At 43.8% G+C, this 22,789-nt stretch overlaps 2 protein-coding genes across 2 annotated transcripts in view; one reads left to right on the forward strand and one right to left on the reverse strand.

The window, feature by feature from the left end:
- Positions 1–966, reverse strand: part of ADCK1 (aarF domain containing kinase 1) — a 141,572-nt gene extending 140,606 nt beyond the window's left edge. Inside the window, exon 1 of the mRNA XM_019518719.1 lies at positions 810–966. The gene's annotated coding sequence lies outside the window, so the exon portion shown is untranslated. The remainder of the gene's footprint in view (positions 1–809) is intronic.
- Positions 710–21,977, forward strand: SNW1 (SNW domain containing 1). The gene is made up of 14 exons (XM_019518727.1): positions 710–812; positions 1,866–2,019; positions 3,797–3,958; positions 12,306–12,401; positions 12,494–12,600; positions 13,846–13,950; positions 14,038–14,107; positions 14,862–14,927; positions 16,171–16,287; positions 16,679–16,820; positions 17,846–17,942; positions 19,716–19,833; positions 20,783–20,946; positions 21,029–21,977. The coding sequence occupies exons 1-14, from the start codon at positions 799–801 to the stop codon at positions 21,225–21,227; spliced, it is 1,611 nt and encodes a 536-aa protein (XP_019374272.1). The 5' UTR covers positions 710–798; the 3' UTR covers positions 21,228–21,977.
- Positions 21,978–22,789: the final 812 nt, after the last annotated feature.

Below are 22,789 nucleotides of genomic sequence, written 5' to 3' on the forward strand. Positions count from 1 at the left end.
TGATCACCATGGGGGTTTTCCCAGCGGCAGGAGATAACCACTTTCTGCCATAGGGTAGTACCCACAGAGGTAATGTATAGCTACTCTCCCACTTCAATTTCCAATGGGAAGATCTTAGCTCTAAGCCCACTTGATGAAACTAGGCAACTCCTCCCTAGCTTGCTCCTGCAGCCATATGGCCAAGGGCAAGCAAAACCTGGGGGCATCTGAACCCCAAGCCTCTGGGCTTGAGCCTGCCCATAGGATGCCCGCCAAACAATATGTCAACATCTGAAGTCCCAGGTGGGGTGGAGGATGTTTGCTGGTAGTAGGGCCACATATGGTTCTTGAATGATTCACGGATTTGGAATGGATTTATCTGATTTGGCCTGGAACATGAAAACATTTCCTTAAAAAAAGGAAAAAAGATCAGCCCTTACTGCACCCCACTGTGGTGCACAACAGAACCTGGGCCGAGCCTGCAAGCAGCAGACGCCCCCGAGCAGCTCTACAGCCCCGGGGGAACAGTCCAGGCCCCAGCCCGCACATATTCTCCCCAGCTCACAGAGCGTCGCGGAGCGAAGCAACAGCCTTTTACGCATAAGCACTGGAACACTGGAGCCGCCTAGAGTAGTTACCGGGACCAAGATTCGCGTCGAGGAAAGCTTTCAGCCTGTGCGCCTGCGCAGTGGGTCATGGTACTGCCCCGCGGAATAGAGACTACAACTCCCAGAAGCCTTTTCGCGCCGCGCCTGCTCGGTTTGGCACCCGGCTTCCCTTCACGGCCTGGAGCCTGGCGAAGAGGAAGGAGGTGACAAGATGGCGCTCACCAGGTTGGTGTGGCCAGCTGGGTGCGCCCCGGTGCGGGGTTGGGGTCTCTCCCGCCCGGCCTCAGCGCTCCTTGGCTGTGGCGGAGTGGGCCCCGGCCCCGGCCTTGCTCCAGGGGCCCCGGCCTGTAGCCGGGAGCGCCCGCTTCGGAGGCAAGCGCCGCCCCTGGGGCCGCCGAGGGCCATGGGCGGTACTGGGCGCCCTGCGCTGGGGCGGGAGAGCCCCGTGCCGCTCCCCTGCCCTGTGCGAGGGCAGCCGCTCCCCCTTATCTCCCCCCGACCGGCTTCCCCGTGTAGGGGGGGCTGGTTGCTCGGTGGGGAGCGCCCCCGCCCCAGGAGCGGGCAGACCCCGCTAAGCCCCGGTGGCTGCTCTCCAGGCTCCTCAGACCTTGGCGGGGTCAGAAGGGGCTTTGTTACCAGGCAGGCCCCTCCTTGAGGAAGGGCACGGGGGTTGCCGTAGGAGCGCAGGGCCCGCACGGGGTTCCCCAGAATTCGGGATCTTCTGCTTCTGTCCAGAAGGGACAGGGAGCGCTACGTAAAGGGGAAGCCCTCCTAGGGCCTAGTGCTTTGTACCACACATAGGGTAGAAACAATTTTCTTTTCTTTTTTTTCATTAGTCACTTAGGTATGGAAATGCTTGAAACTTAAATATTTTTCACATTGTTGTCAAGAGCAGTGGAAAGCATACTTAGCTGCAGACTTGTGTAAGGTTTTCCAAGATTGTTATTACCTTGCTAAAGAGAAGGTAGATATGGCTCCTGCCCTGGTTTTGTTCAGACGGGTGCAAATGTGGATGATGGTTTTATCAAACCCCATAGAAATCTTTTGGCCTGGTGAGGAGAGATTGTGTTCTCTTCTCCATTTAAACTCCAGAGTAGCTGCTGCATAACTGGAAAGTGAAATGTTCAAGTATTGTACATTGCTTATGATGCAATACAGACCAGGGACAGATGAGCAATTATTTTGAATACCGTAGTAGCAGAATTAAGTACTGCATTCAGTCTCAGGTGTGGAGAGTGTGAGAATATAAGATTAAAATTCCTTCTCCCATTTTTGCAGTTTTTTGCCAGCTCCAACTCAGCTGTCTCAGGACCAGCTAGAATTAGAAGAAAGAGCAAGAGCTCAGCGATCAAGACAAACGGCACTGGTTTCATCACGCAGAGAACCGCCTCCGTATGGTTATCGGAAAGGATGGATACCACGAATGCTGGAGGTAAATATTTAAATTCATGCTCTAATGAAGACTCTGTCCCTGAAAAGTTGTTCTTCTCTTTTTGAAGTAGAGGTGAATTCTAAGCACTTGGATTATATCGTGGAGGATTGTGTGAGCCTGGCTGTGTGGGAATTGGCTGTATGTTCAACAGGCTAGGTGGATGTGTGTTTTGTTTTTTGTTTGGTTTATTACAGCAAAAGCTCTGTTATCCAGCACCCATGGGGTTTGGGGGGTGCCGGATAACCAAATATGCTGGTTACCGGGGAGGCACCTTTGCCTGGTTGGGCTGGTACCAGGCTTTCACTCCCTGGCATCATTCTCCTGGGGGACAAGGAGGGGGCTGTGCCACAAAGTTGATGAAGTGGACTCGGTGAAACTGGAAGTGGGACTTCCAGTTTCACGTACGCCGTGTCAACCAGCGTGCTGGTTAATAGAACATGCTGGTTAATAAAAGTGCCGGATAACATGGCTTTTACTGTATTGCATACTTTAGAAACCTCTTAATTACGCTGTATAATGCATTCTTTATGGAACCGCTGGTGGGGGGGGTGGTGCACAGCCAAACACAGAGTGGCAGCCGCTGCGTGCAAGCTTCCCCCTGCCCCCCCTCAGATCTGGCTGGGCAGGTGGTGCTTCATCGCTGCCTGCCCATGTGTACCCTCTAGGGCCTTCTCAAGTACCCCCAGGGGTATGCGTACCCCCGGTTGACAACCCGTGCACTAATATTTATAGCTCGCTTTTTCATAGCAAATTTACCCATATGGTATTTCATTTACCCTCTGGGTTTTCACAGAATCTTCCATGTAGTTCATCAGTGTAATATAAAATATATTCCACTACAGATCAGCCCAAATGTTTAAAAATGACCATGGATGAAACTGGATGAAAACATTGAATGAATGATTGAAAACATTTCATGGATGAAAACACTGAAGCACCTCACTGCGAGTGCTTCATGTTGCATTTGTCCTCCCTTATAAGATTGTTCTTAGCATGCTGGGACAACTAATCCTACATGTGCCTTAACTGTTACTGACTTATGATACTGTTACTGACTCACAATAGCCTAGCTCAAGATATCAGTCTCATCAGTTTATTAAGTGCTTTAGCTCTTGTGTATTACATGAAAGGGGGAATAATAAAAAGTATAGGGGTCTGTAATTCTTACCCAAGTGATAGTGCATGTCATGCTGGAGAAGTCTGATAACTTAGAATTGGGCATTCCTGCTATGCCCACTATAAGCGTTGACAGAAAAGTTTGGTCATTTAGGAGCAGAATAAATTTGCCTTTAAAAAAAAAAAAAAGTTGCACTTTTTTGTGTGTTAAGTGGTAAATACAGATCCTCAGCAGAAGGCCTGTGAATCTTGTGCCTTTCATAGGTCCACAAACACTTTTCATTATAGTGGTAAAGATCACAAATGTTAAAAATGCTGATTCACATATGAATTCCTCTCCAATTTATTATTTGCATCACTGGTATGATAATGCATGCTTATTCCAGTCGGGGCAATAGACCCCTGTTTAGTATAACAGATAATTGTAGATATTTCTCTGAGGGAGACAAATGCATATTGGTGGCTCCTATTTAAAAAAAAAATCCAAATTCTGCTGCCCACCCAAACAGTATGCTGTGGTGCAGTGTAACTCTGACACTGACAGCAGGGTCAATGTGCTGGAAACCAAAGCAGTTCCTGCTTCCACTTCATACTGGAAAACACTAACAAAGTTATCCCACATGGTTTATTCACTATACACTTCTGTTTCTTTCCTGTGTAGGATTTTGGAGATGGAGGGGCTTTTCCAGAAATCCACGTGGCCCAGTACCCATTGGATATGGGGCGAAAGAAGAAAATGTCCAATGCTTTGGCAGTTCAAGTGGATGCAGAAGGAAAAATAAAATATGATGCTATAGCTCGACAAGGACAGTCAAAGGACAAGGTAATAGCTTCTTAGATGCTTAATGAGGGTTGTGTGTATGGAAGCTTCAGTTGGTTTGGGTTAGATCTGTTTCAATAGGCAATCATTTTGGTATTTAGATAGCAACTAGATTTATTAAAAGATTAGGAGTTGAAGTAATGCTGACAGTGTAGAACAGTGTAACCCAGAAGATATGGTGATATGATCGTTTTGTAACTATAATTAGTAACTTTTTCAACCAAGAGAGAAAGTAATATAGTTGTCTGCTGCCTACATGGAAGTTGTCTGTTGGTTGGCTTTATGCTGGAGTTTAATAAACCTCCTTTATAGGGTGCCAAAAAGGAAGCAAGGCTGTGAGGGGGAAATCCTGGCAGGAAGCCTTAAGTGACTTCAGTGATCCAGGTTTAAATAAAAGTTTCTCTCTCTCCAAGTTATAAAATACAGGCAGCAGCACAAATTCAACTTCCAGAAGAATATACCAATGTACTTTTTTTGTAAGATTTGACATTTTTGATAGTCTTCTTCATATTCATCTTTTGCACTAGAATTGTATCTTTCTTGGCTTCTCTTGCATTGCTGGTGCTACAGGACTTAAGAGTGCCACATTCTTAAGGCACTTTGGGCCTAATACTGCTCCTGCTGGAATCTGTGACAAAACTCCTATTGACTTGGGTGGGAGGAGACTTGGCAAAACTGAAATTAGGTGTTGTGGTGTCCGAACTGACATTGAGAGAATGATTTGTCAAAATACCCAGCCCCCGTCATTGAGGAGGTTTGCTTCAGAAGGGGCGGATGTGGATGGTAGAATGCATTAAAGCTTTCATTTTCCTTAAGCAGGTGTTGGGGCTGGAGGGATTAGTGAGGCTTGACTAGACCAGATGTTTGATTGTTTCTTTCCCAAAGTATATTACCTGCAGAGGCGAAGGTAACCAAAGGAGACTTGAAAAGAGAATAAAATGCAGAGGCCTAACTTAAAAATTGGTTGTGGGGGTGGTATGGATATTTGTTCTGGGAGACAGGATTTTTCCTGGCATAACCTAGGTTTTCCATGAAAAATGAGGGAGGTGTTGCAGGTGTTATGTGCCCTGAGGTAGACAAGCAAGGTATCTAACTTCTCTAAATGTATCAAGAGCTGAAGGAATATGAACACAATTCATACATAAAATGGGGTGAGAATTGCCTTTGTCAGAGTGGTTAAAATTCATTGACTGTCTTCAAAACCCAAATTAGACTTTTATATTTAGACTTCTCTGAAATTGATCTTAAAACTGCCAGTGAGGAAGCTCCAAACTACTATATTATTTTAAAAAAATTGAAACCACAGTCTAATAAGTGTTGAATACATGTCATGTATTATATGCATTATTGTGACAGGCATGTTACGTTGCCACAGTCAGTTTGAAAAGTTAAAAATCAGGCTGGCTCTAAACTGCAATGGATTGAAACTCATCTGAATCAACAGAACCAATGGCAATGTCAGTGTATTAGTTGAAGGAGATTTGTACTGGGTCTTGCTTTGTTTAACATCTCTAATTAATTATCTGCAGGAGGGAGGTAGTTCAAAATGCTAATTATACTTGTATAAGACATTAATTGGGACTTTGCAGTAAAATATAACAAAGAATAGAAGACAAAAAGACAGGGCAGAACTATAGACAAGAAATAACAATCATGCTTCTCCTGCCCCTAGGATGTCAGATGGTTCACAATGAAGAAAACACCTGAAAATCCATAGAGAGCAATCCTAGTTTTCACAGGTGTCCCAGCAGAGACTCCAAAGCTTTTCAAAGCATATTTTTAAGTCCAGAGTGAAATTCAAAGTTCAGTTATCCCATTCAAAGTTTGAAAAATCAGGGTTTACCTATAATCACTTGAAGTAGTGGGCATGGACATGGATAAAACAAAAGCCCAACTGTGAGATTCCAGTGTGGTGTCAGCAAAAATAATGCTGTGTCTTTTAGCCCAGTGGTTGTAGATAAAATATTTTCTAGAGCTGGGAGAGGAGGTTGTGCACCTCAGTTATTCCATCCTAGTACTGAGGTGCTCTCAAACTGTAGATGTAAAGTAAACAAGCTGGTTGGGTAGTGGAGAATATGGCAGGTACTAACAAGAGTCCAGTGGAGGGTAATGGAAGTGGTTAAGGGCCTGGGGCACATGATTTATGAGGAAAGGCTGAGGGAATTGGGCTTATTTAGTCTAGAGAAAAGAAGACAGAGGGGACTTAAGAGCAGCCTTCAACTACCTGAAAGTGGGTGCCAAAGAGGATGGAGTTGGACTGTTCTCAGTGGTGGTGGATGACAGAACAAAAGCAAAGGTCTCAAGTTGCAGCAAGGAAAGATTTTAGTGTTTTTTACTACTAGGCTACCCAGAGGTGGTGGAGTCTCTATTCTTGAAGGTTTTTAGACCCAGGTAGACACAGCTTGGGCTGGGATGATCTAGTTGGGGAGGCACCTGATTTGAGCAGGTGGTTGGACTAGATGACTTCCTGAGGTCCTGTCCGACCCTCATTTTCTGTGGTTCTGCGATCAGAAATCTTCAGGATTTTATGCCAGCATTACGTATTTTACCTATACATAGGCTTGGCAGGATTCAATTTTTATCGGTAAACATTGATAAATGTCAGTTTTATCTCACACTCGTAGACCAATGTAAAAATATTTCCATTGTTAATAATTAGAGGTGCACTGATGCATCAGTCCGATATTGGATCGGTGCCGATCCAAAGAAAATTGACTGTATCAGAAATCGGCTTTTTTTTTTTTTTTTGCCTAATGTGGCTGATAAAAGCCCCATACATGTATACAGCTGCAGCGAAGCATGTAGGCCAGGGGCAGGCAATTATTTCGGGCGGAGGGCCGTTTACCCAGTTCTGGCAAGCTGTTGAGGGCTGCATGGGTAGTCCTGACCCTTGACAGGTGCCCTGCCTCTGGTCACCATCTGGGGACCAATGTCCCAATGTCTTGGGACCAGTGTCTTGTGGCTAATACTGGTGGGGCCCAGAGTGTGGCACAGGCTGGGAGGGGTCTGTGGAGCTGGGCTGGGCTGCACCAGCAGGGAGAGGGGGGAGCTGGCTCGGCTTCATAGAGTCCCTGCCAGCCGGAACCCTGTACTTTTGCCATCCTGCTCTGGGCCCCACCGGCGCTGGGCAGGCCCTGCTGTTGCAGTAGCCTGCCGGGCTTCCCCTGGATCCTACTGCCCCCGATTCCTGTCATTTTTGACAGGAACCAAAGACAGATAAATATTTATTTTCTAAATTTTTTTAGGGGCCCCATGGGTCGGATAGAATGTGAGAGTTCTTGGTTCTAGGCCCATTCCATCTCAACCAAATTGACTTTTATCATCACCTACAGGTACTTGGTAGGTATACATATTGAGCATGGAGAGGAATTATGCAAATATGATGGCACCAGCTAGAATCAAAAGTGTTAATTAAAGGGGGAAAAAAAACTTAGGTTCCATTTTGAAAGTGTGTGGTCATGGAATAGCCTCCCAGTGGAGGTGATGGAAGTCTCATTTGAGCTGTTTTAAATGAGACTTGAGAAAGTGTTAGGAAAGAAATAATCCTTTCAGTGAGCTGTGGTGGACTGGGCTACAGAATGTCTCTTACCAACCTAACTTCTGCTGACATGAATAAAATTGAACAGAGAACCTTGAATATCCTGAGCTATGTAGGTAAGTCACATTCTCTAATAGTCTCATGAGATGTTCCATAAGGAGTCTGACTGGGATCACTTCATTAGTTGGCTTTTTATCTGGGAGTTCTGTTCTCCCCACCACCTTTGGAAGTGTTGAATAAAGTGGACTGCCTTCCTATGGTGGAGGCTGGTGCTGCTGGGCCTGTCTGGGTGGCTTGCCAGCAGTTTTCACCATTTCAGTAGCTCATCACTCATGCTCCTGTGGTTCTTTATCTTGGTTTTAAAAAATGCTACTAGGAGCTTTCCTAGAAAAACTCTGGTTTTGTGGTTCTTGAGGATCTGGCATGTCATCACCTCTCCTGCCTGGGACTGGTGTAAGGAGCCTGCCAAATGCACAGAAGCCAGGGATGGATCCACAGATCAATCTAACCATGACCTTATGGGATCCCAAACTAGAGATCCATAACAGCTGTCCCTATGCAAATATCCCTGTACTGCACCATATCTGGCTGGCATATTCTCAATAACAGCTTAGCCCATGTGACTAAAACATGGGCAAGCAGCATTATTAATTTAACTTGTTTTGTTGGGGCTACTGTTTTGTCTTCGTTAGATGGAGGTAGTTAACTTTTAGTCTGAAGTTAAGCAGAAATCAGGGTAGATTTGCACCTTATAGGTGAACAAAGTCAGATGTGTATAGATCCATAGATTTCTAGGGTCAGAAGGGACCTATTAGATCATCGAGTCTGAGCCCCTGCTCTGAGCAGGAAAGAGTGCTGGGGTCAAGTAACCCTAGCCAGGTGCTTGTCTAATCTCCTTTTGAACATCTCCAAGGTAGGAGAAAGCACCACCTCCTTTGGAAGCCCATTCCATGTTTTGGCAACCCTAGAAAGAAATAAAGAATTTCTTCCTGTTGTCCAATCTAAATCTACTATCCTTCAGTTTATGGTCATTGTTTCTAGTAACCCTGAGGGGCGCCCTGGTAAACAGAGTATCCGCTATTCCCTGCTGACCACCCCACCAATGAGTTTGTAGATGGCCATGAGATCACCTCTCACCCTTCTCTTGCGGAGGCTGAAGAGATTCAGGTCCCTCAGTCTGTCTTTATAGGATCTTACCTGCAGGCCCTCAGCCATACAAGTAGCCCTTCTCTGAACCCTTTTCAGGTTATCTACATCCCTCTTGAAGTGAGGCACCCAAAACTTGTGCTGCAGTAGATGAAAGTTAGCCCATAGTAGCTTAGCTTTCATTGAACTCAAGGTGAGATAATTTATCTGAGCAGTTACTATAGAACAGCTATGCCATGGCAAACCCCCACTCCTCGCCACAAGGTAGATTGTGCCTACAAGGAAAGAACTTGTGAGACTACATGCAATGCCACTATCTGGCAACCTCTGCCACACACAGTAGGATGGAAGGGTACTGGTAAATCATCAGAACATAGCATGAGCTTTCATAAGCAGAGGGCTTACTTCATCAGATGCTGTGAAGGTAGTCCCTGATTTAGTAAGTATATAAGGTTCAAATTATGCTGTCAAACTGTTAGAAAATTTGATCACGATTAATTGTGTGTTGTGGTTTTTTTTGTTTTTTTTTTTAAGTCAAAATTAATTGTGATTTTAATTCCACAGCTGAAAACTCGGAATTATGCAAGTTCTTCATATGGTTGGGCGTGGGTTTGGCCAGGGTGGAATTTGTGAAGGTGTGAGGGGCTGTGGGTGTGTGTGTGGGATTTGGAACCTGAGGAGGGAAAGTGGTTCCCACATGCCCTGGCAAGATGTGGCATACCATGGGTCAGGAGTGAGGGGCAGCAGCATGGCTGGGGGGGGTTGGCTTGGGACTGAGTGAAGGGGTGACACACACGGACAGATGCATGCACAGCACCTCAGCACAGGCTCCCGGTGGCTGCTGCAGAAGGAGGGGGTGTCACCTGCAAACACCACCAGCAAACCCACCAGGGTTCCCTATCCTGGCAGGGTACAGTTTTAGGTCATGCCCAGAACCTGGGGCCTCCTCCATTCCCATAGCCCTAGCCCATATACCTCCAAGTTGTTCCTGGTACAAGGAGCTCAGCAGGGATATGTCCTTCCCCTGCTGGCTGGTCTTCAAACTCCTTAGCACAGAGAGATGGGCATTAAATGGCCACTCTCATCAGACACCTGCCGTCTCCCTGGCCGAGCCTTTAAAGTGGCAGGCACCCACAGTGCCCTGCCACAGCCCCCCATGCCTCCTCCAGGGGTGCACACAGCAGGAGGCCCTCCCCACCCCTGGGTGAGCCACCTTGGCCCCGGGACCCCATTCACCCCAGCCCCTGGCTCACTCCCTCCCTCTGTGGGGCCCTCCATCTACTCCCTGCCACCCCTTCCCTCTCTTCCTCCCCCCCGCCCCCAACTTACTGGTGCAGTGCTGCCCTACATGCAGCACGTAGACTGGCTGCTCATGTGTATCTGTGTCTCTGCATCTATGTGTGTGTCCCCTACCTCCTGTTGCAGCCATCTAGAACCCACACCAGGGGTTCCCTATGGTCCTCTGGGCTACCATTGTTGCCCCACTGAGCAGCCTGGAGGCAGCAGAGCCTGGGCACAGGTTCCAAAACCATGTGCATTGTTAACATGTTAAAATTAACGCAAGAACCAATTAATGTGTTAATTGCATGTATTAGCTGTGATTAATTGACAGCCCTAGTTCAAATCTACCCTGATGTTGCATAGGGCAGCTGTCCACACAATTGTCTCCCCACCTGAGGTCCTTGGGCTTTGTCCCTTTACATGATGTGGGGAGGAGCTAGTGTTAGGTTGGAGATGGCACCATATAATTACCTTTCACAGAAGCTGCTTCTCAAGGGCCATTTTTGCAGAAGTGGCTTGCTTCTAACTTCCACTCTGCAACAAGGGTGCAAATAATATAGGGAGCAAAAAATATTTTGTCATCACAATACAGCAGAATTCACTGCTGCCAAATTAGTCCAGTGCTTGGCTGTGATCATCTTTTTGAAATTCTTATCAAGGAAGATAAAGGTTGTATATTGATTTACAAGGATAACATTCTCAGACATTTCAGTCCATAGTGCAGTCCCGAATTGAAGGGACCTAGTCAAGTCATTTTGCACCTCAAGAGTGCTCTTCATTTTTCTCTGATGCAGGTGCCATGTAATGGCATCTCTTGATGACCTAGCCTGTAACTGAGATTGTTTCCTTTATCTCCTCTCTGAAATTAGGGCAACACAATCTACTTGGGCCTCAAACCTTCCAGAAACCACAACTTGTGCAAAATGTAGCATCATGCCTTCTTAACACTGTGGGACATCATGGAATATATAATTTGCTTCATACTTGTTACACTGGCTTCCCAGAACATTGTATCACATTGAAGTCTTTTCATGATCATAGCCTTGGGTACCAAAGTGCAGTTATCCAGGTGAAAGGAATGGAAGATTTGAAGGATTAAAGTAAATGCCTTGAGACACGACACTGTGATGCATTTCTTACCTGATTTTTTTCCTCCCATTAGCCAAAACAGGGATCCAAATAATATTGGATAGTCTTGTACGTTTTTTGGAAGGAAGTGAGGTTACAGTGCTTGTTGCTACTTCTGTCAAACTAATCACTCAATTCCAAGTGCTTTCCTGCCACTTTCCACACTAATAGAATATTTGTTTAGTGAGTAACGAGTTCTGGATTTAGCTTGTTCACAAAGCTTATTTGTGACCTAGGCACCTATCAGGGGTATGTTGTAGCTCTGAGAGAACCCTTTTGCCTTCTCTTGCCTTTTGGGATAATCCAAGCTCTTCTGACATGCCTGGTTTTTCGTGCTGGAGACACTTGGGTGTTATAGTTAATTACCGTAGAAGAACACTGCACTTCAGATGTCCTTCACTTGGCTTTGCAAGTTACTGGAATATTACTGATATTCATTTAAAGGATTATTAATTTTGGAGTGCATGGGAAAAGAAGCAGTAAATGGCTCTTATGCGCTAAATGAGCATTGAGAATACAGGTCAGTTTTATAGTTTGGTATACACCATCAGGAGCTCTTTATTTCAGTTTTCTCCTTCATAATTACAAAGCTTTTTATTTTTTAATCCTTTGAACTAACAGTGTCTGACACTGTCCCAATTCACTGGGACAAATGTGATATTCAGACTCTGTCACATTTTATTTTTCGTGTGATTCTTGCAGCTGCACTCCTTCCTAGATTTTTCTTATTGTAGCTTAAAGTTAGTTGTGGCAGTGAGTTGTGTGAAGGCTGCAGTATTCATGGGGAAGTGGGGCATGGAAGGGTGGAACATGAACAATAGATCTCTCAAATATTTATTGGCAGTAGGGATGATGACAATGTAAAGTGTGAAAGCAGGGGCAATGGCTTGTATATTGGTTTCCCTAAGTCTTGAAACTGAAAATATAAATCTGGATCCCCTAACCCTGCTGTGGGCCCAAATACAGGGGTAATCAGAACACTGGGAGTCAGGAAACATGAATGCCAATTAGCCCTGCTGTTGGATTAGTTTGCTCTGTGACTGAGGTAAAGTCACTTTCTTTTTCCCTACTTCTGTTCATATTTCTGTAAAATAGGAGCAAGACTACTTTCATATTTGACATGGATAATTTAAGAATTATTGGTAAGTAGGAGCTCTCAGATTGCTAACAGCTGAAGGATAATCTAGCTTCTAAAATGCCTCTGTGAGGAACTCTGCCTTTGTCTGTTCCTAATGCGCTGATCATTTTGCATTTCAGGTAATTTACAGCAAATATACAGACCTGGTACCAAAAGAGGTTATGAATGTGGATGATCCTGAACTGCAAAGACCTGATGAGGAAGCGATTAAAGAGGTACTGTGTATGGGGGTGGACGTAGCTACTCAAGCTACCCTGCATTTCTTGCATCTTGGTCAAAGCACTTAATACTATGTTCTTGATTACAGATAACTGAGAAAACAAGAGCAGCTCTGGAGAAATCGGTCTCCCAGAAAGTTGCTGCAGCTATGCCTGTCCGAGCTGCTGACAAACTAGCTCCTGCTCAGTACATAAGGTTAGTGTGCATAAGCCTTGTCTGTAGACATTTGATTGTGGAGGACATCCCTTCCTTTTTGAAAAGAGGATCCTCCTCTTTGAAGCCTGCTCCTTAGCACAAATATATGTATATGTATATGTTTTTTTTTAATATACCAGTAGTTTTGACATGTTAAGGGGTTACTGCTTTTCAGGGAAATGTGTTACTAGTTCCAGTACAGAAAACACAGCGCAGTGGAATTTGGCTTTTGCCTGTGAGTTTTTATTCAAAATGAGATCTTTATAATTTGGCTCTCCCTTTCCAGTTGCTCTTCTGAAACAATTACAAGGTTAGTTTTTATTTAGGAGGATTTTTCAGCTACAGCTACAGGCAGCCTTCAGAGTTTGACTTGCTTCAGCATGTACATCTGTGCCAGAATATGAAGGAATCTTCTGGGTCATCATAACCAGTGAACCTGTTAATAGGGAACGGTTTCCCAAAATATAGAGCTTCTGGCTAAATAGACTCTTTGGCTTGATCCAGATGTGCTGGCACATGCATTTCCCCAGGGACAAACATCAGCAGGACAATATGTACCACTGCTAATTGTCTCCAGGGAACACCTGTGCATGTGTGCTCTGGCACAGGGCATGTTGCCCTGGGTAGGGTATAGAAGGCTGGGGCCAGCACCTGGGCTGGCCCCAGCAGCCTTATCTGGGGGCCTCCCAGGGCTCCAGTGCTAGCAATCCAGCAGCAGGGAGCCTGGCCAGCGGCCAGAGCGTGACTCCGGCTGGCTGGGCTCCAGTTTTGGGCAGTGCATGCTGCTGCTATGTGCTCCGCCCCACTTTTTCTGCTGCAGGTTTTTTTTGACACTGGGATCTCCCAGTGTCAGAATATACCCCAGCATTGCAAATTAGCATCATGGGGAATACCTGCATGTGCAGCGTGTGTGTGGTGCTGCAAATGGAACTGCAGCACCACATACAGCATGTGTGCGCTTACCTTGTCTTGATAGTTTGAGCTTTTATTCCACCGAGGAGAGCACATAAACACCAACAGGCTGTCCCTATGCCTGAAGACAAGCGTTTGTGCCTGAAAGCTTGCAAAGAACAATTTTTACAACAATGTAGTTGGTCTGATAAAATATATCACTTTTATTTTACCCAAAGAACCTTGAGAACTATTTAAAGAATTTGGCGTGGATGAAGCAGAAATGCTGAGGGAGTGGTTCAGGCTGAGGAAGGTGAAATAGAGAACTGAATCTGTCTTGATGACTTTGTTCAGGTACACACCATCTCAGCAGGGTGTGGCCTTCAACTCTGGAGCAAAACAGAGGGTTATTCGAATGGTAGAGATGCAGAAGGACCCCATGGAGCCCCCAAGATTCAAGTGAGTACTCTACCCCTGGAGCATTTCATAGTAGCAAAGAGAGGATTTTGTGTGTTCCTTTACTGAGCACACTGCTTTATTGTACAGGATTAACAAGAAAATTCCCCGTGGGCCACCTTCTCCTCCAGCTCCCGTAATGCACTCTCCCAGCAGAAAGGTATTGAATGTGGTTGCTGTGTTTTGGTTTGGTTTCTAGTGTCTGTACTTGACTAGCACTTGTGCTGCATTTGCCTCCTCTCCCTGTTGATGGGTGCTGGATGATGCTGATGGGTGTTGGATGCTTAATCTGGCATGTAGGAGTCTGGCAGTTCTGAAGTGAGTCAGGTTTCTCTAACCTTGACAAAGGGTGATTACATTCTTTACCGGTTTCACAGAGGCTTGCATTGTTATGACTCCCTTTGGCTTGTAGGTCTGACTGAGATACTAGCCTTAACACAGTGGCACTGCTCTTTGACTAGCATACAGGCTTTGTTTTTGCAGCATGAGGTTCACTGTCCCTTGGAGGATTAGTGCATTGGCTTGCTTGTTCTTGAGGACAAGGGCTTGACCTGGTGTTAAACATCTAAGAACAGTAGTACTAAGTCCAACTATGAGCTGTGTTCAGAGTGATCACATGTCAGCAGAGGAAGATGGTGGCTTGGTAACCATCCAGAGAAACTTAAACTTGGACTGTATCCACAGTATGAAAATAACTATGTAAAGTATTATTCCTCTGCTGTATCATTCTGTAAAGTACAGCACAGTAAATGCATCAGTTTTCACCAAAACAAGGTTGTTATTCTTTTGCAAAAGCTTCCTGGCCTTTGCAATGTGATTTGTCCCAGTGTTTTCATAGCTGCCATTTTGAGAGAAAATCTGCTGTAAATCTAAAAATGACTTCTCTCCCCTCCCTCTCCTCTCTCTCAATTTAGATGACCGTGAAGGAGCAACAAGAGTGGAAAATTCCTCCATGCATTTCAAACTGGAAAAATGCAAAGGTAATTAAGCTGTCATAAATTCACCCTCTAATATTGCGCCCTGCTGGGAGACTTCTGTGAATGATCTGCAGCCTGAATAATACTGGTTTTAAACCTCCAAAGCTCAGTAAACTGGCTGCTTTCAGAATGGGAAACACAATTGTACAGCTTGGTTTTTCTCTTTGCTAGTTATTAGGAATGTCAAGATGACAGGAGCACAGAGCTGAAAGAGAATATATTACTTCATGGCAGAGATTATACATTTTGAGAAGAAATGACACTTAATAAAAATCCCTATAGTGGTGCAGTATGTGAAGCTTGAAACAAAATACTGAATGCCCTGAAAGTGAGGCCATCTAAACTTGAAAAGGAAAAGGTGGCTTCAGAGAACTTACTCGTTTCTTTTTTACACTTGCTGTAGTCTGAATTTAGAGAGAATTCTTGTGCCTTCTCATTCATTTTCTACTTGTAGTTAAGGTTAAGATCTTTATTCACTAGAGGGAATGCACTTACATTGCTGTTTAGCAGGAATCATCTACACTGGATCTGCGTTGGTTCTGTCAGTAAACATGCATTTGCGTTTGGAGGGGAGGGGATCTAATAATATATTGACATGGCTGTTCCAACCATTTTTCTCAAACTGATTAAGAGACAGCCATGAGGAAACTCCAAATGTAGGTGGAAGGAAGCCATGTGCTCTGATATTTATTTTCTCTGCTTCTGTAATTGTTTTAAGGGGACTTGCACTGTAACTTGAATCTCTAGTGGGTATCAAAACTCTTAAAATTCAGGGAGGCAAAATCTTCATAAAGATCTTTAATCTCCCCAAATGCCTGCAGAATACATTTTTTGAGAGATTGTACATATTTTCCCCATCTCATGCACTTACTGGCAATCTTGTCCCCTGGTGCAAAGCTTGGGGGTGACTGAAGTTTTTATAGATTAAAAAAAAATGAAGCACATTTGAAATGCATTTAAAAACTACCTAAACATCGGGAAACTCCGTGATTAGTTCCCAGAACAAAGTTAAGAGTTGAGACATTGATTACAAATGACCAGTGGCATCCCAATTAAGGTGTTATTTGAAAAATACGTGCTCTGTGTGAAACAGGGTAAAGTTTGCATTCTGTAGTGTAATTATGTAAATGTGTGAAGAACAAGTCCATTGGAGCATATTAATGATGGGTTAAGATTTTGGATTGTTTTGTTTTTAGTACACCATGTTTCTTTCTGGTGATGAAGTGCCTGTCTGTTTTCACGCCAGGGTTACACCATTCCATTAGACAAGCGTCTGGCTGCGGATGGCAGAGGACTGCAGACTGTTCATATTAATGAAAACTTTGCCAAGCTGGCTGAGGCTCTCTACATTGCTGACAGAAAGGTCAGGCAGTTGTTTAATCTGCGTTTGCAGTGGTTGGTTTTATTATTTTCTTTGTATTTTTATTTCCTTGAGGGGAAAACGACTGGGTGAGTTTATAGCTTTCTGCTCAGTCTTCCTGCTGGGTTGACATGAGACATAAGGTCTTATCCCCAAGATTTTTGAATCAGTGACTTGGCAGGGGCTAGCCTCTGGGAGCATGTGGCTCTTTTTGGTTTTTAGCTTTAATTGCTAGGCTGTGTAATTGCCTGGCTTTGTATGTCACGTTTAAGATGTGATTCCTATTGAAAACAAATGTGACTGTTTATTGGGCAGCTTCTGAGCTGCTTCTGCTGTCTTTGCATCCAGGGTGTTAGCAGTATATTGTTAATCAAGTGTTCTTAAACTCATGCAGGCTCGTGAGGCTGTGGAGATGCGTGCCCAGGTGGAGAGAAAAATGGCTCAAAAAGAAAAAGAAAAGCATGAGGAAAAGCTCCGAGAGATGGCCCAGAAAGCCAGGGAAAGGAGAGCAGGGATCAAAACCCATGTGGAGAAAGGTAATTCTTTCTCCCTCTCTGCAATCTGCCCGCAAGAAATCTAGGTGGGATGCTTTCAGGTGCTTTCATTTTTGTTTGAACCCTTTAAAATTAGAAAAAAAAGAGCTTGAGTGTCTGTGATTAAAAAAAAAAAAAAATCAAAAAAAAAAATCAGGTTTTAAGCACTGAAATGGTTTCTGGTCTTGAGTGACTTTCCTGTCTATTCAGCCAGTTAATGGGCAGGTAATTTGAAGGGAGTCTGAATTTGAGTCCCAAACTTCTGTGGCAGCAGATGTTGCAGTGAAGGCTCTCCAGAACTCAAGAATTGGCTTTGGACTTTGGGAATCTTTGACATTAACGAAGAATACAGCAAGAAGTCTCCATTGTGTTTTATGTCAATTATTAACTAAATAGGAATTATTGGGGCAGCCATGTATTCTGGATTGAAATACCAGTAATCTAGGCACCATCTTTAAGGAAAGGGCAAGAAGCATATCAGAACTGTTGGGTGCATATTTACATGTTGTTACATGGCAGTGGATGTTCTTGCACACAGCCTGGATTTGATCTTTGGATACCAATGGCTAGTTTTAATAACACAAAGAGGTACTTTCTGGATAGAGTGGAATATATATCTGAATAATAGTCATTACCACCACCATTATCCATGGTACAGGAGGACTTATCACTGTGATGCACCTTTAATGTCCATGGGAGTTAACAGGTATTAATTCCCAGGCAGAGCAGAGGGAAATAATTCTATACGGATTTAACGTAAACCCTTGGAAACCTAGAATAAACCGTTATAGCAGAGACTGCAACCTTCACCTGTTTTGGCAAGCCCAATTACATGCTTGCCATAAAAGATAAGTTTTTTTTAATTCTGCTTTTTCAGTTTGTTCAAAATCTAATGTAGTTTTGAATTAAAGGCCCTTCATTTTTTTTTCTAAATTAATAGAATTCAGTTACTGTGATGAACTGAAGTTTAATTAACTCAGATAACAAGTGACTGTACATAATGAACAATCTCAAATGTGTCTGTACAGAGGATGGAGAAGCTAGAGAGAGAGATGAAATCCGACATGACCGGCGTAAAGAGAGACAGCATGACAGGAATCTTTCCAGAGCAGCCCCTGACAAGAGGTGAGTCAGAAAAAGCAGCTTGTTTAGTAGATGTTCTCACACCGGCTTCTCCATCTGACTAACGCAGGTGTCTGAACTGCCCAATAAGGGGTTGCATTGGCATTGAAGCAAAATCAGTAGATAAAGTAATCTGATCTGTTAGGGGACTTAATCTCTAGCACTGTGTGTAACTTCTGTAGGAAATGTTTGACTCTGAGTTTAGGACTGGTAGGCAAGGCTATGATATTGTCACAGCATTGTAGAAACCTTTGAATTTGAAGACTGGCTCTCATGAGGTACCTTGCTACTTTGTCAAAAGATGATACCCACAGGATCATGGGGTATATTGCCTTTAGGAAAGAATGGGAGCTCCCATGAGGCTGTGCTTAAAAATAATGAAACAAAACAGGTATTATTGGCCAGTAGGGGGAAAATGGGACATTAGACATCCATGCTGGAGCTCCTATAAGTAGGGCCTGGGTTAAATCTTGGGCCCATCTTGCAGCATGGCAGCTCCTTTAATCTAGGATTTCCACCCATGTTCTGTCCCCTCCCCCCTTCCACTGCTGATCTGGTGGAGGAGCCCTTTGGCTTGCTCCTGATGGCTGGGAGGTAAAAACCACAGTTTTAAATGTGCTGTGGTTTTGTCTCCTGTCTGGTCAGCAGTAAGCAGTGTGAGGCAAAACCTGCAGCATATTTGAAACTGGCTTTCGCCTCCCAGCCATCAGGAGCAGATGGCAGAGCCAACAGGCCCTTCTGCCAATCAGTGGCAGGGGGGCATGTGGGGGGAACTCCCAAGATTAAAGGAGCTGCCATGCTGTGAGCTGGACCCACAATTTAAAACAGGCTCTACCTATAAGGTTGTGCTCACAGATGGAATTTATACTACAAGGGTCATTGTTTTGTTCTTTCCATGAATATTACTGCTTTTTCTTCACCTCTGATACAAAAATTACTAAAAAACAAAAACAAAAAAAACCCTTCCAAAATCATAGCCTTACTTATAAGGGTGCATGCACTTTTTAAAACATTTTTCAAACCCTAGCTTATAGAAAATGCAGGTGTAAGTCACAGAATTACAAGAACTTCTGTTGTGACAAGTTTGCTATGTTCAGCCTAGCCTACAGAACCTAATTTTCTTGATCAAAGCTATTTGACTCAAAGATGTCAAGATAGTTATCTAAACTTCAGATTTTTCTAGGCCAGACACCATTTGGTTGACAATGGAGAAGGTTAATATTGAATAGACTCTTAAGTTGTTAGAACCTAGGAAATGTGTAAACAGTTGGATCAAAATTCAGGCCCTGTTGATGTTGATATAAATTTTACAATTGATATTTAGTGAGACCAGGATTTCACCCATCTGGTTCCTGGATCCTTTCCCCTCATAATTGAGTTTAGACACATCAGCCTATACCCATGAGGTTGCCTTAATAGGACTTGTTCACTACAGGACGTTCAAATTCTCAGCTCACAACTCTCAGGTCACTAACCCTATCAAATTGCCCTTGATATTGGTTTTTAGTGAAAACAATACTGCAGTTTCTAGACAGACTGCATGCAACATTGTACTAACAGTAGAGAGGTTAACTTGGATGCTGCAGCAACTTGACTTTTTTTTTTTTCTCAAAATGTTTTCCTTGCCAAAAGACCACGTTAAGCTTTACTTACCAAACATGAACAAGGCACAGAATCCTTCAGAATAACTTACTAGTGAAGCATTAGATAGCAGTTTCTTAATTGATGTGATTGAGTTTGCCTGACAGTGTAAACTTGGTTATATTTTTAACTTAGGTCAAAGCTGCAGAGAAATGAGAACAGAGATATCAGTGAAGTTATTGCTCTAGGTGTTCCCAACCCTCGAACATCTAGTGAAGTCCAGTATGACCAGAGGCTTTTCAACCAGAGCAAGGTAAATGGATGTGAGCTTCTCAATTGTGTGGGATTTTAAAAGGGACATGCTGGCCCAACCCATCCTTTCAGAGGGAAAGTGCAGAGTAGAGAACTGGAGTTGACCCCGTTTTGTCAGATATATGAATGAGTTCTGAAGGAAGACTGGTGCATCTCAGACAGAGTAGAAATTGCTTCAGCTGTCTTGCGCTCATTTAGTGGTGATGCCATAGTGATTGGATGTTTTGAATGCTTAAATGTATGATGGCCTCTGCCAAGAATGTTTCTTTTATGTTTGAGGACTAGAGGAGTTTCATATAAAAGTGAAGACCACCATTCCCCTCGTGCATCAAATGTATTTCAATAGGGAAAATGTACCATAGACATAAAGGTAAAGGTTGATGTTCCAAGATTGAAAGTAAACAGTCATTAAACTTGTAATTAGCTGATTCTGACTTGTTTACATCTAAATTTCTAGCAGTAACAGGTTTTAGGGGGTCCTTCTGCACTTTTAAATCATCACTGTGGATGAGGTTTTCTTCAGCCTCCCTGAGTTTTCCTGTTTTTTCCTATTTGATTTCACCTCCTGTGAAAGCCCCACAAGGAAAAGCAGAAGTTCATACTGTAGTTCTTCAGTGTTATGACTCAAAAATTTAAACATTCTCTTTCTGACAGCTGACTGAAGTTCTAAACTAACTATTCCTTTTATTATTGCAAAAATCAGCCTTCATCTTTTTTCCAGGCTGAAACTCGGTAAAATTGTGTTATTTAAACTACTACATTTCAGGACAGGGCCAAAGTGTCATCCATAGTCTCTTCTGCTGCTTGTTTTACAGATGGTTGCAATTAACAGACTTAATTAGAAACAGGTGTTACTAAGCACTTATTACTTAAATCAGCTGAGTTCTGTAAACTCCAAGCATCTTGTTCTGGTTTTTACCTTTATTCTTACCTATCCTCCCCTTTTCCAGGGTATGGATAGTGGCTTTGCTGGAGGAGAGGATGAAATTTACAATGTCTATGACCAGCCCTGGAGAAGTGGTAAAGACATGGCCCAAAACATTTACAGGCCAAACAAAAATGTGGATAAGGACATGTATGGTGATGATCTAGAGGCTCGAATAAAGACAAACAGGTAAGAGAGAGAGCATATCAGTCTTCTTTGCTTTTCATTTTTAATAGCAAATGGATGGAATATAATCTCTCTCCTGCTGCAGGTTTGTTCCTGATAAGGAATTTTCTGGCTCTGACCGTAGACAGAGGGGCAGAGAGGGACCAGTTCAATTTGAGGAAGATCCATTTGGTCTGGATAAGTTCTTAGAAGAAGCCAAACAGCATGGAGGTTCCAAGAGGCCATCTGATAGCAGCCGCCCTAAAGAACATGAGCATGAGGGCAAGAAAAGGAGGAAGGAGTGAATGGCCTGGCCTCTTTGAGCAGCAAGAATGGACTGAAACCCTGGACTCCATGCTAATAGCACTTTTAATCTATCAGCAGGGATGCACAGTGGGATGGTCATGTAAGAAAGCAATGTACAGGCTATGCACATGGATTCTTTGGAGATAACTATTGATGGGAAATAGGGGAAGGGGAAAACCATTCTGAACCATTAATAAGGGTGTTATTTTTGTATACAGAATTTTGGCCTGCGCTTATACTCATGAGAACTCTTTCAGCATTTCAGGTTAAGAGGGTACTCCTGTTTAGAGCCTTAGTTCTGTCTAGTTAGCTAAAGCTTTTTACTTCATCTGATGAAAGTACATCTGGTGTATATAGCTAGCCATTGCTTATGCTGTAATGGAAATATGGTGGGGACCTTATGATTTGGTGTTCTCCTGCTGTGGCTGTATAGCTTGTGCTGAAAGAGGAACCAGCTAGACTCTGTCAAATCCAATACTCATACATAGTTTGTCAGTAATCCTTTATTTTAAATGCATTACATGCCACTGTAATAAAAAGCCTCCTTCCGGCGTTAATCCGTTTCACTAAGTATGGATTTTAGTTTAATACTGGTCTGGAAAGGTGCTGACATGATGTCGAGCTGGAAAAAAAATCAAGTCACCTGTTTAAAATCACTGTCTTGATGTTTCATTATAATTATCCCCAATTTCATGCAAGACATGCTGTTAAAGGTATTCTCATTTACAATAAAGTGTGGTTTCATCCTCCATGAATACAGATTCCAAGTTCCCAACAAGGTTAAAGACAGCTGTGTTGCCTTGCAAATCATATTTAGCCTAGTAAAATACCTTTTAAGAGCTTCCTGGGAATTTCATGTAGAACTAATAGAAAGTAATTGTCTGAGGCACTTGCCTGGAATGTACTAGGAGAAATTGCCAGTGAGCCTTTTTACAGTGAGGCAGAAACTCATTGCCTTACACTGAGGACTTCTGAGTGACTGAAACTTAAAGCTGACTGCTGTTCAGTCTTCATCAATTAAACACTGTACAAAAACTAGAGTGCTACTTTACCACAGGGTGAAACGTTCCTCTACTATGTACAGATTAGAGGTACACAGATACATCAGTCTGATATCAGATCGGCACTGATACAAAGAAAATTTACTATATTGGAAATCTGCTACATCAGGCCAATAATTTGACTGATAAATGGCCTGTGCACAGGCACAGTGCAACACAGGAGGCAAGGACTACAGCCCCATACCTTTTGAGAGCTGCCTCCAGCTGGTAAGTTGGGTGTGGTGGAAGGGGAGTGGGGAGGGAAGGCATGTGTGAGGAGGCAGATCAAGGCCTCTCACGGCAAGGAAGGGGGTGGGGCAGGGCCAAGTGCTGCCCTAGCAGGATGGGCATGGCCCAGAGCTGTGGTTGGTCATGGGGGGAAGGAGGGCAGCCTCTACTGCTGGTCTGGTGGATCCTATCCCTCATCTGGGAGGGTATCCACCCCTTTATCTGCACAGGCCAGGGCAGGCTGGGGCTGCACTGGGAAGGGGCTATAGGGGCAGCCTGCAGCTGCAAATTCA

This window comes from Gavialis gangeticus, unplaced genomic scaffold (assembly GCF_001723915.1).
Source record: "Gavialis gangeticus isolate Ggan-Ray unplaced genomic scaffold, GavGan_comp1, whole genome shotgun sequence".
In the NCBI taxonomy this organism is placed as follows: Eukaryota; Metazoa; Chordata; order Crocodylia; family Gavialidae; genus Gavialis; species Gavialis gangeticus.